The 12876-nt window shown below is 42.1% G+C and overlaps 1 protein-coding gene across 3 annotated transcripts; it reads right to left on the reverse strand.

Moving 5' to 3' along the window:
• Window positions 1-1239: 1239 nt before the first annotated feature.
• On the reverse strand, window positions 1240-12534 carry SRP19 (signal recognition particle 19). Of its 3 annotated transcripts, XM_030567952.1 has the most exons (6): window positions 12380-12524; window positions 10704-10788; window positions 9598-9673; window positions 7767-7838; window positions 3592-3703; window positions 1240-1897 (listed from the first exon to the last, which is right to left on the reverse strand). In XM_030567952.1, the coding sequence occupies exons 2-6, from the start codon at window positions 10706-10708 to the stop codon at window positions 1764-1766; spliced, it is 399 nt and encodes a 132-aa protein (XP_030423812.1). In that variant the 5' UTR covers window positions 10709-10788; window positions 12380-12524; the 3' UTR covers window positions 1240-1763. The 3 variants fall into 3 exon arrangements, with proteins under 3 accessions (XP_030423812.1, XP_030423811.1, XP_030423813.1); XM_030567951.1 differs by lacking the exon at window positions 10704-10788 and having other exon boundaries at window positions 12380-12532; XM_030567953.1 differs by lacking the exons at window positions 7767-7838; window positions 10704-10788 and having other exon boundaries at window positions 12380-12534.
• Between the last annotated feature and the right edge of the window lie 342 nt (window positions 12535-12876).

Below are 12876 nucleotides of genomic sequence, written 5' to 3' on the forward strand. Positions count from 1 at the left end.
AAGTGCATAATATAGCATCTACTTTCCCAAATTTTCCAAACCAGGTGTCAAAACCTACCATAAAACAACTGTCATATCACCCTTCAGGGCCAATGCTTTATGTATTTTTTGTAAGCAGCTTTAAAAAAAAAAAAAGAAAAAGAAAAACCTCAATACTACATTAATGAGTCAAATTGGAGACACTCGCATTGTTTTGCATGGTATTTCATACAATAGCTATGTTTTAATAAAAAGTCGAAGATCACCCTCAGAAATTCTTGTGGGGCTTGTCTTTATGCTATCCAGAATTAAAACTCCCCCACAACCAGGCTTTTTGATTCCTCACACTGGTACACACACGTTAGTAACCCCTGGCTGAGATGGACTGCAAGGTCAGTGAGGTAGGAACTGAAATTAAGTGAGCATATCCTTGTGATTTTATAATTCATCACAGTCAAATCTAACACTCCATATATTTTAACACTGTTTAAACAGCTACCACATAAAATACGCATGTCAGGGAAAACATGCAGGAGGGAAGAGAAGAATATCATCCTAAATATCACAATTTATGTACAGGTATATAAATAAAACTGATCAGTTTCCAGTGCCTGTAAACACATTAACCAGAACTATATTCACATTTACAGAGTTCTCCTGAACAGAGAGAGAATGATTATTTAATAAACATGGAGGTTCACTCAACATGTAAGTGGAGGAAAAAGACCTACATGAGATCCCTTATCGAACAGGCTCTGCTCTTTCCTCTCCAATCTCTCCTCCTTCGTGCTCACAAACCATCTCTTCCTCTGGAACTTACAAATTGCACTTTTTACTCTCTGCGAGGCCCTTCCTTCCAAGAGTCTTCCTTATTCTATCCTACACCCCACAGCTGATGAATCCAGATCAGATTAAGCTTCTGCACCAAGTGAACTTTCCCCACCAAGACAATATGCACCTCTAATAAAACAAAACAAAACAGATATTTGTCTATGATGAGATTAATAAAGTTGTGTTTCCTATATCTGATTGTAAGAATGAAGATAGATGGTACTTTTTAAAGATGAAAGTACATTAAAGTCAGTAAGCCCTTTCTCATATCCATGGCAGCATACGAGTCTGTGACATCATATCCCACAGTACAATGCAGCCAGCCACAAGCTTTTAATGGAGTGAAATGTAGAACATATCTTCTCTTCAAATAGGACTCTGGGGGAAAAAACAGTGATGAAGCTCCAAATAAAGTATTTTACACAAATGGATTTTCAAAATTTGTTTTTGCCACCTTTATTAGACTTAACATTTGTGAATGATTAAAAATGAAATGTACAGAGTAATGATAACTTTTGTAAATTTTCCTAGTACAGTGATACATAGGGTCCAGACTTAAGACAAATTTATCTTTATCAGCATAGATACATTTTGTATTAAGGCAACCAACTTCAAATATCCATTCTGCATAAAATAGGCTTTGTTCTTATTTTGAAAGCCAAACAACTGCATATTTATCCATGAAAAGAATCGTGTTTCCACCCTCAAATTGTCTCCACTGTTTATAACTTTTAAACTAGCTGCTACCTTTGGATTTGGGAGTTCTGTGAATACTGTTACACAATGGCAGGCACAGTACATGCATTCTATTTCAGTAAAAAATTGAAGACAATTCTGTACAGCTTCACCAGTTGTCTTGTTTTCATATCTCAGTTCAGATTCATAAATGGTAATGTCCATCCACATTTGTCATAGAATGACTATATAAAGTAACAATTATGCCAGTGACAGGCTCACTTCTTCTTCTTCCCTTTGCCTTTTTTGCCTCCCTCTCCTGGCTGGAGATTTTGGTCACTACCTCCCATTTTTTGTGTCCTTGTTTTCAGTTTGGGAATTGTTTCCGCTGCATACAGCATCACTGATTTACCTAGAAACAAAAGGCAAGGGTTAATTTATATGAACATTTGTAACACTCTGAACATTAGAATCCCTAGCTAATGTTAGGGCCTACCTGGAACCCTTGTCAAGTTGGATACAAAGTCCCAGCTCTGCTTCTTTCCCCTGTATTGGTGGGATACTAGGTGCTCTCTGGAAGTAGGGTACTCAGTGCTTGCTGGTGGAACTTGGGCAGAACAGTTTTAAACTGAATCATTAGAACTAATGGAATCCAGAGCAAGCCTAGAGAAAAGTCACAGTAATTTTGGACGTAATCAAGGAATCGAGTTGCTCTTTATTAATCAGATTATGATCTAGCTCAGGGGTTCTCCAACATCATTGCATTGTGACCTCCTTCTGACAAGAAAAGTTACTGCACAACAGCAGGAGGCGGGACTGAAGCCTGGGCCTTCCCAAGCCTCACTGTACCTAATGGGTGCCAAAGACAAAGCCTCATCACCCAGGACAGGGGCCAAACCAGAGGGGGCCTGTAACCTGAGCCCTACCACCCTTGGGCTTGAGCCCTGGGTGGTGGAGCTCGGGCTTTGGCCCCAGCAAGTCTAATGCCAACCCTGGCGACCCCATTAAAATAGGGTTGCGACCCACAGTTTGAGAAGCGCTGACTAGCTTGCACAGACAGACAATGAGGTGCAGCCCCCTCCCCTCCCCTTATTTCCCCATAGCAGTTACTCGCTTCACAGGTAACAATGCAGGGGAAGACCAAGCCTCAAAAAAGCTGCCACATTGCCTTCTGTTCATATGGACTTGATATGCTAATATTGTAACTACCTGGGGCTAGTCTGGAGTTCAGAAGGACAAGTGGCTGGACAACCAAAACATGCTACAGGGGAGAAAGATGCTGATCCAACTATTTGCTCCCACCAGAAGACTTCAAGGATCTAGCTTCCCCTTCTGATCAGTAGAGCTCAGGAGACCATCATTCTATCAATGGCACTTTATAGTTTCCAGCACTTTTGTTCTCCCGCCCTGTAGATTAGTGTTTGCCCCTATCCTTTCTGCACACTAATTCCTTACTTACCTGTCAACATTAACAAGGCTTCTTTAGTTAGGCCAGTTAGTATTTTAGATTTCCTATGAGCATTTTAGGCAGAAAATTGCAATATCAAACAGGATTACTATATCAATTTATCAACTGCATTGAAATTTAACAGTGGTATGACAACAGTATACACAAGAAAAGACTAAGTGAAATACAATAGTTTTAAAGCAGATTTTTGTTTATTTGTTTTTGGAAAGAAACCTTCTACTACAACAGTACACTAAAGTAGCATTGCTGCTTTGTTGGAGACAGTAGTCACCCAGTGTGCCCAAAAGAATGTTCAATTCCCAATTTTTAAAGTGAGAATGAAGCACCATCTAAGGAAAAACAGGACTGAAGACTGTACTCTAAAACAGGATCACTTCCTCAGTAACAGGCTCATCTCATTTAGCTACCAGTTTATATGGCTTATAGTGGCCAAGTGTTTCAAATGGTAGGATCTAAAATGCATAATGACAAAGTTCTCTATTAATGTTTTAACAGACTGATCACAATTACAGTAGCATGGGAGACACAAACAGCCTGACACTATGGCAACAGACCCTAACTTTTTCTAAGTAGGTACGAATATATAGTTACCCAAGTTTTCTCACTGCACATACCCCCTCAACAAATACTCCACTCACGTGTCGGAAACTGAGGTAAACATGGGTTGCCATCTTCCAGCCTGAGCTGAACTCGCACTCTGCCTCTATATTGCACATCACGGTTCCACTCTCTAGGGTACAACTTGTTCTTCTAGCAAGTGGAAAAAAGAATAACATAGTTAAACTAGAGATTAAGAGGCAGAAAGGCATTTTATAAGATAAGCATCAGACATTAAAAAAAATATGAATTTAAAATGGCTATGTACTAAAATGCCCATAACAAGTGAACACTGTTCATAGATGTACACCTTTTCGAGGGAGGTGTTACAGCCATGTAGACTTTATGTACGTGTTTTGAAAGTGAATGGTCACACATGCTTATTGGGAAAATACGATCATACTCCGAACTTTACAACTAACCCAGTGGTATGTATACTAAATAACTTCAGAACAAAATTTCAGAAGTTAAGGGAATCTAGGTGTGGGTTGGATTAGTGAGGATGAAGAGAATACTGTTAAAACACTGGAGAAGAACATTCTTTCAAAGGAAGCAGAATAGTTATCCTAACCCAGATTTCTCTTCAGAAAATAATTCATACAGCACAAAACCAGAGAGGTGTTTGAAGACATATTAATAAAAGTAATTTACAGATGACACAAAGATTGGTGAAGACATGAATAATGATATAGACAGGACAGTCATATAGAGCCATCTGTATCACTTGGTAACCTGGGCCCATCTGAACAAAAGGTATTTTAATACAGCCAAATGCAAAGTTATACATGTAGGAACAAGAAACACAGGCCACACCTACAAAACAGCAGACTGCATCATAGAAAGCAATGAGTGAAAAAAAGTTAAAAACTGTAGTGGACAGACAACTGAACATGGAGGGGAGAAGAGAGTATGAAGGTGATTTTAGCATTGGTGAGACAAGATATTGGAATATCCTATCAGTTCTGATATCCACATTTTAAAGAGGATGTGGAAAAATTGAAAAGGGTGGAGAAAAAAAGCCACAAAAATGATCTGAGAACTGGAGAAAATGCCCATGAAATTTCAATCTGTTTAGCTCAGTGGTTCTCAACCTTTCTAGACTATGGTACTCCTTTCAGAAGTCTGATTTTAGGTTATCAAAAAAACTGAAAGATGACTTGATTACAGTGTCTAAGAACCTTCATGGGGAGAAAGTGCTGAGTAATAAAAAGATCCATAATCCAGTGGAGAAAGACATAACAAGAACACATGGCTAGAAGTTAGAGCCTAGACAAATTCAAATTAGGCACAATTAAAAAAAACAATAAAACCCACACAGTGAGCGTGATTAGCCAGAGGAACAAGCTACAAAGGAAAGTGGTGGATTCTCCATCTCTTGGAGACTTCAACTCAAGATGTGTTTTAGCCAAGCCCTAGTTATTAGTCTCAATACAGGGTAACTGGGTGAAATTTAATGGCCTGTGACATTCAGGAGGTCAGACTAGATGATCTAACGAACACTTCTGACCTTAAAACAACAGAAAAACTGAGTCTATGACATACGGAAACCATTTAGATGGCTTAGAATTCAAGTACGACAATGTGTATTACTACATTTACTGAAGAATATAATTAAGATTTTATCTTTAAACAGACATTACCATCATTTATTTATTTATGTTTGTCTATTTTCTGTGTAAGTTTCATTTAGATTTAAAAAAAAACAACACATTTTAATGATTGTTAATTGTGCTGTGAATGTACTAGCAGTTATGAGAGGAAAATTAATTATTTGTAAATTAGCTGCATACTTATTTGTATTTAAATATCCTGATAAAGTCACTGCTCCCAAAGTTCCAGAGATAACTTCTATCAGAGTGTTTGGCTTATCTGAAAGGAGGAGTATGAAACATTACATCTCAGTGCTCTATCAGCACTGCATTTTGATAAATCTGATTAAGGTTTTGTCAATTTTGTGTTAGAATTCTGTAATTTAGAAATGAAGGTGGCATCATTTAAGCAATCTATACAGAATACTGAGGGAAGTGTTGTCTAGACACAGGGGAAAGATCTAAACCTTTGACATTCTTCAAGACAATAGGGAAGATTGCATCCCTGCACATTCAAAGCCCGGAGCAAAGGTGGCTTTAAAATCCTTGAGATTCTGGGTAGTTTGAGCACTGAAACCATCCCTGGCATAGTTTAGGCAGATAAAGTTAAAACAGCCCCATGTGGGATGCCTCTGAGCAGCTCCACAACATAGTGCTATGGCCCTATCTCCATCGTACTTCCCATGCTTGACCTGTGAGAGCCATAGGCTGTCTTACACAGCCACCACAGCTGAATAACTCTTCCCCAGGTGGATAAGCGGCTTTTATAACTCCTATCCAGCACACTGGGTCTAGGCCAGGGAATGTCTATACGCATCAGAGATTCACAGAGTCTAAGGCTGTAGGGGACTACTGCAATCATCATAAGATAGAGGTTCTTGACAGTTCCATTCAAACAACTAATGTTTTAAATTTTCCCAAAGATGCTGATGAAACCAATCTAATGCACCAATTCTTAAAAACTTTTGCTACTGAAAAATGTGATGCTCACTTGAAAGTTCTGAAACCCTTTGTAATTCCTAGTAAAGATTCTTCCTCTCTTTTATTTGGCTTTGCTCCTGTTACAAAAATAAGTCAATAGTTGTGTGTCTCCAAGGGATAATAAAAAAATTACAGACAGTTCACTGAAAGCATAATGATAAAGGTATGTATGGCTCTGAAATATATCACTGTCAACTTAATTTTCAATTTTTATTACAATAATGCTAGCAACTTTGATTGTACAGATTAAAGAAAAAATTTGATTTATGAAAATATAAGATGGCGCTGGCAAAATTTGTACCCGAATAAGCAAGTTTTATGGTATTACTGGTTATATTTTATATTAATTGGCATTTCATGTGCCAAAGAATAACTGAAGTGTTCTTTATTTCTCAGAAAAAATCTCTTTATATTTAATTATGACTAGTGACTTGGTGGATGCTGTCAGGGTATTTGAATGCATACATTAAAAGGAAGATCTTATTTATGAAAACCTTAAGTGTTTTTATGAGGATATAAGTTTAACCTAAAAATGAATACTGTAAATGTAAGGTACTGGAGTAATTACTCTTTTCTGTTGTCAAACTGCACTTTAAGTGCCAATGCAGTTAAACTATCAAAATTTTAATGCCAAAAGAAACATCTATGACCTGTGACATATAGGAGGTCAGACCAGAATTTCACCCAGTTACCCCCTGCATGAAATCCAATAACTTATATTTGGCCAACACATATCTTTGAGAAAGGTGTCCAGTATTGATGTGAAGATGCCAAGAGAAGGAGAATCCATCACTTCTCTTACTAGTTAGTCCCAATGGCTAATTACCTTCAATGTCAACAAAATTGTGCCTAATTTCTAATCTGAATTTGTCTGGCCTCATCTTGCAGCCAGAGCCATCCCTTGGGTAGTGTGAATTGGGGAGACTGCCTGGGGACCTGTGCTTTGATAAAATTAGGACTGTCCCAATATTTAGCCCTTTGTCCCATGTCAGGACCAATGTATGATTGGCACACTATTTGTCCTGATATTCAGGTGAGGCAGGAGGGATGAGGAGGTGAATAGGGAGGAGACGGGAAAGCGGGAAAGGGGTGAGGAGGCAGGCGGGCAGGCAGATGGCGAGGAGAGCTGCCGTCAGGTGGGGGAAAGGGGGCTGCCGGATGGACAGCAAGGAGACTAGCGGGGAGGCGGGCAGGATGAGGAGGTGAATAGCGGCCGCATGGGCACGAGGAGACTAGCAGGGAGGCTGATTTGTCCCGGGCCTCGCTCCCACCTAGGGACAGCCCTGCTTGCAGGCACTGTTTTTTGTTATGCCTTTCTCCAATAGGTTAATGAGCCCTTTCGTACCTGTATTTTCTCCCCATAAAGGTACTTAGACACTAATCAAGAAAACTCATGATGTACTTTTTGATAAGCTAAACAGATTGAGCTCTTTAAATCTATCACTGTAAGGTGTTTTCTCTAGCCCTCCCATTTTTAAATTTCTTTTCTGTACTCTCTCCAATTTTTCCAACATCCCTTTAAGTATTAAGTTAACTTATATTCAAAGAAATGAGAGGACTTAGTTGATGACAATGGCTTTTCTATAGCATTTTTTTTATTTTTTTTTAAAGTAAGTCTTTAATGTATTCATAAAGTTTCACATTACCTCTACAAGCACATTGAGTCCAACTGCTGCACATACATCTTGGATTTCTGTAGATGTGGGATTCTCAATGGCCTATTAAAATAATGTTTTTAATTACTAAATTGCCTTTTCAAAAAAAATTATTCTACTACTGAGAAAAAAAGCCATAGTAATTAGGTGTTGACTGGATGAGCTCCTGAAATTTCTCAGGGGAAGCAGCAGTCAGAGAAAGGAAGGGCACAAAGATGGATCAGGGAAAACAGATCAGCTTGCTTCTCCACTTATGTAATATAATATAATATATGGAGATATACCTATCTCATAGAACTGGAAGGGACCCCGAAAGGTCATTGTGTCCAGTCCCCTGCCTTCACTAGCAGGACCAAGTACTGATTTTGCCCCAGATCCTTAAGTGGTCCCCTCAAGGACTGAACTAACAACCCTGGGTTTAGCAGGCCAATGCATGTACATTTCCTGGAATATATCAGAAAGAAAGGAACAAAGCACCAAAGGAGACGAAAGCAGCAGCATGGGTTCAAACATTAGCTGTAGACAGGCCTCGGCAGGAACCCAGGAAGAAGTGGGGACAGAGTCAGCACTTTAGAAAAACAATTTTGGTTTCTTTGGAGTGAGATAGGAGTAAGAGATTTGTGTGGGGCTTAAGCAATTAGAATGAGAAAAAAAAACCCAAGATCCAAACACCAACCTGCAGCAATGAGTCTCAGAGCCTGGGCCTACAGACTTGGGCTTGTGTGACATTCTCACTTGGGCTGGTGCCTGGGCTCTGGGACACACTCTGCTCGGTGGGTTTCAGAGCCCAGGCTCCAGATCAAGCAGGAATGTCTACTCTGCTATTTTTAGCCTGTAGCACAAGCCTGAGTTTATAAGACCACGCTCAGAGACTTGCTGCTGCAGGGTGTGTGTGTGTGTGTGTGTGTGTGTGTGTGTGTGTGTGTGTGTGTGTGTGTGTGTGTGTGTGTGTGTGTGTGTGTGTGTGTAGACACACCCTCAGTTACAGACTGAGGAACTAAGAGAGTATTGACTTAGTGATAGGCATCTCTTGCCAAAGATTCAGCTAGAGACTGAAGAGAAAGGAACAGAAGGCCACAGCATCAGTTATCTGAGATGTAAGGCCTGATCACTCAAGTAACAGTTACCTACTAGTTCAAGTTAAAACAACTGACTTTTTGCTATCACAGGAAAAACATCTAAGAAAGTATATGGAGAACAGTAGTCATCGTTTAATCACTTCTCGGTAAGCCATATACTATGTGTCTATTCCACTATCAGCTGGGCTCCTATTGGATCCTGAAGCATTAGTTGTAGACACAGATGTAACAGACAAGAAATGGTACACTACACACAGTGACTCAAATGTGTTCTATTTCCCATAATCCTTGATATTACAGGGAGCCTCTAGGGTCAAAACAATAGTACAAAACACCCACTAATCAAATTACAAGCAAATTATTAAGGCAGCCTTACAAAATCCTTCTTGCCCAGGTGATCAATATCTGTTTCCCTCATCACTGCAAGGATGGGCAAGAAGATTTTGTACTAGTAAGTTTTCAAGAGATTTTCAAGGTTGGATCCAGTCTCTCCCAGCTGATGTGTTTAAGCCTTGCTCATGTGACAATAAGAGGTTCTGAAACCAGCCTTTCCCATATTGAGTTCACATTTTGACACCAGTGGTCAGTCTTCAAATATGTTACAGAATTCAATCATCGAATTTCCTCCCCTTCTCATCAAAAAATAACTTAAGTAGCCTTGTCCACAATTGTTAGTTCCTTCCCAAACTCCCTCCAAGCTATCATGAAACAAAACTTAGTTTTCCCATGCCACCACAAATTACTTTGTCCATAGGTATTCTTCTTCCTTCTGCTATTGTCTTCTTGTTATTTAAGTATGCTGGATAGATGCAGATGAATCTAAAAAAAAAAAAAAGTAATATAAGTTCTGAAAATACTAGCTTTTGTAATATCTTCTAAAGCACATAAAAAAAAAAAAAGGAATGCCAACTTCTAAAACTTGGAAACTGTCATACCAAATCAGACCATTGGTTTATCTAGTACAATTGCAAGATTGTGAAAGTACCAGACAATTCAGGGAAAGATGCAAAAAACCACACTGTGGACAATGATGGAATAACCATAGGGAGAGATTCTTCCTAATACTAGGTTAGTGGCTAGCTAAAACTCCGAAGCATGAGTATTTATATCCCATACAACTGTGTCTTATTTTAAGCAGCTGTGAAAGCTATTATAAAAAAATCAATTCCTTTGCTAAATCCTGCTAAGCTCCAGAGCTTGATATCTTGCAACAGATAACTCCGTCTAATTATCCAAAAACAAACAAACCACACAAAAATCGTTAGTTTTAATTTGTCATCTTCCAATTTCATTTGGAAACCTAAATTCGAGCATTATTAAAGAGTAAACAGGAATTCCTTACTAACCTTCTCTACATTGATGATTATATTGAAATTGCCAAACTCTTCCCATTATAGGACACTGCCAGAATTGGAGCAGAAGAGGGAGAACTGGGAATGATGGGGCTATGCATCTATGCAAATACGTGGGAAACCTACCGGCAAAGTGCGTTTTCTCTCCACCTCTAGTGCTGATCTACACAGAGAATGACAACCTACTATTTTTATCAGTTACTCCAGTGACAGAGGTACATGGAGTGAATCTAAAGGTTTCAACCCTGATGATGAACCATATAGCTATCAGTATGATGCTACATGATGGAGTTTGTTTTTTCAGTTTGCTTTTTTAAAACCTAGGCAACTGCATACAATAAATGACAATAAAAGAACATTATTAAGGTTGCAAAAACAAGCATTCAAAAGTTAGGACATGCCTGAATTAAGGTTGCCTGGGCAACCTTGATTCAGTCCCCTTGCGCATATGCATTATCTTTAAATATACAACTCCTATTTTTGCCACAGGACCATACCTCATTCAGTGCACAGGATGGATGGACTGTGCTCTAGAAATGAATCAGGGTTGTGTAGTAAAGGAGACTGTTTTCTGCAGAATTCCTGCCTCATTTGTCACCAAAATTGGAAAGTATGTAGTAAATGAGGCAGCAGAAAGATGATTCACATGATTAAGATAGATGAATACTGCTCTGGATTAGATGTCACTGCCACACATACGAGCTGACTTCCCGTCTGTCCAGTGGATGCTTGCCTCTGGCCCCATGCCCATTCCGCCCTTTCCCCAAAGTCCCCACCCACCCTGCCTTCTCCCATCCGAGCCCCACCCCCATTCCACTCCTTTCCCTTAAGTCCTCGCCCCTGCCCTGCCTCTTCTCCACCTCCTCCCCTGAGCATGCTGCATCCCCCTCCCTCCCAGAAAGTCATAAGTGCCACCAAACAGCTGTTAGGCAGGAAGCGCTGGGATGGAGCGGGAGGAGTGGGGATGTGGCATGTTGGGGGTTGGCGAAGGAGGCGATGAGAGCTTGGCAACTGGTGGGTGCAGAGTACCCGCTAATTTCCCCCCGGGTGCTCCAGCCCCAGAGCACCCACAGAGTCGGTGCCTATGTTACCACAGACTTCCTGTGTGATGTTTATCAAGTCACTTAAACCCAGCCTTTCATAGGTTATCACAAGTTGTTTGTTCCTCATTTTCTGGGTGCTCAAATTGAGACCCTGGGACTCAATGCCGAGCACTCACAACTGCAACAGGTATCAGTGGGATCTGTGCTTGAATATATAGAGTGCTATATAACACTAAGTATCCTGAAAAAAACAGGTCCCAGGCACCTAAAATTAGTGGATACTCTTCACCTTCCAGTCTCTGTGCCTCAGTTCACCATGGGTAAAATGAGAATATTATCACCTCTCACCTCACAGGAGTATTGCAAAGATAAAATTAATCTCTATGAAACACTCTGACACTGTAGTGATAATCCCATAGAAAAGCCCATGAGAAAATTAACAACAGAGTAGGATTTGACTCGTGTACAGCACATAAGGCCTAGGGCCGCACACTGAATGAGAAAACAAAATAGCGAATAGTGGCTCCCCAAGTGAGCACAGCCCATACTGCCCACTGAGTGAGGCACTGTCAGGTCCAGGGGTGGGGTGGGGGTATTTCTGTGACCACGTAACCAGAGGCTGTAGCATAATGTATCCGCCCAAGGGGACAGATTTAAGGTCGCCTGTGCTAGCTCTGAGTGCCTCACTTCGCAGCGCTGCTCATTTAAGGTAACACTATCTGGGCGTAAGTGTATACGCCTCTTGCTGCATCTATCGCCCGCTCCACCCTGGATCACTTCGTTACACCGCGCCCCTCACTCGCGCCCCCTATTCAGCCCCATACACGTTTCCACCCCCCAACCCCCCGGAGTGCTGTGGGCCCAGCCCCGCACGCAGCTGTCACTCGCTCGCCCAGCAGGTGGGACCCATCCCCCTTCCATAGACAGGAGCAGCCCAGGGACAGCGCCCCTCCGCCCGGGGCCTGCTCCGGGGGACCAGGCCTACAGGTCGAGTGCGGGCCGCGGGCAGAGTAGCCCCAGCGCCTCCTCACACCCCACCGACGCAGGAGCCAGAGCGACCGAGCAGCGCGGGAGCCGCAGCCGCCCTGAGGTACCGCAAACTGGGGCTGCCCGCGCGCGGGCGTCGTTACCTCTCCTTGTCCGCCGGAGAGGCGGCGGCGGCCCAGGCCATGGCGGGGGGAAGGGGAGGGGAGCACCGCCTCCCCCGCTCTCACTCACTACTACGCGCCCGCTGCTCACAAACGCACAGCTCTTGTCAGGGCAGCAGGAAATGCGAGAGGCTGGCCCGCCCACAGAATCGTGGATACCCTCGCTGCCACATTGCTATTGGACCACAGAACTGTCACTCAAGGAAGAACGTGCAAGCGGCATCCTATGGGTCGTGCTCTTTAACTCTCGCGACATTTGAATCGGGAGGCCGGGCGAACAGCCTCCTGCAGGCGCACGCGCCCTGAGTCAGCAGCGCGCCGTGGGCGGAGTGTTGCCTCCATCGTTGTCGCGCTCCCGGCCCAGGACGCTGGAGCCCGCGTAGGTCTCCATAGCGCGGGGGACGCTGCTGTTCCGGGCCGGGCTCGGCGCTGCGCTTGGGCGCTCGCTGCTCTGTCCGCAGGCGGCCGGTCTGTGCTCA

Source organism: Gopherus evgoodei, chromosome 6 (assembly GCF_007399415.2).
Source record: "Gopherus evgoodei ecotype Sinaloan lineage chromosome 6, rGopEvg1_v1.p, whole genome shotgun sequence".
NCBI lineage: Eukaryota > Metazoa > Chordata > Testudines > Testudinidae > Gopherus > Gopherus evgoodei.

What these genes read in the sequence shown, in the direction of transcription:
- SRP19 (XM_030567951.1), bottom strand. Translation starts at nt 12,420, where the DNA reads ATGGCCTGGGCCGCCGCCGCCTCTCCGGCGGACAAGGAGAG. An exon ending in GAAGAATACCTATGGACAAA is followed by an intron (nt 7,839 to 9,597) that starts GTAATTTGTGGT and finishes TTATTTTAATAG; the next exon opens with GCCATTGAGAATCCCACATC. An exon ending in TTTACCTCAGTTTCCGACAC is followed by an intron (nt 1,898 to 3,591) that starts GTGAGTGGAGTA and finishes TTTTGTTTCTAG; the next exon opens with GTAAATCAGTGATGCTGTAT.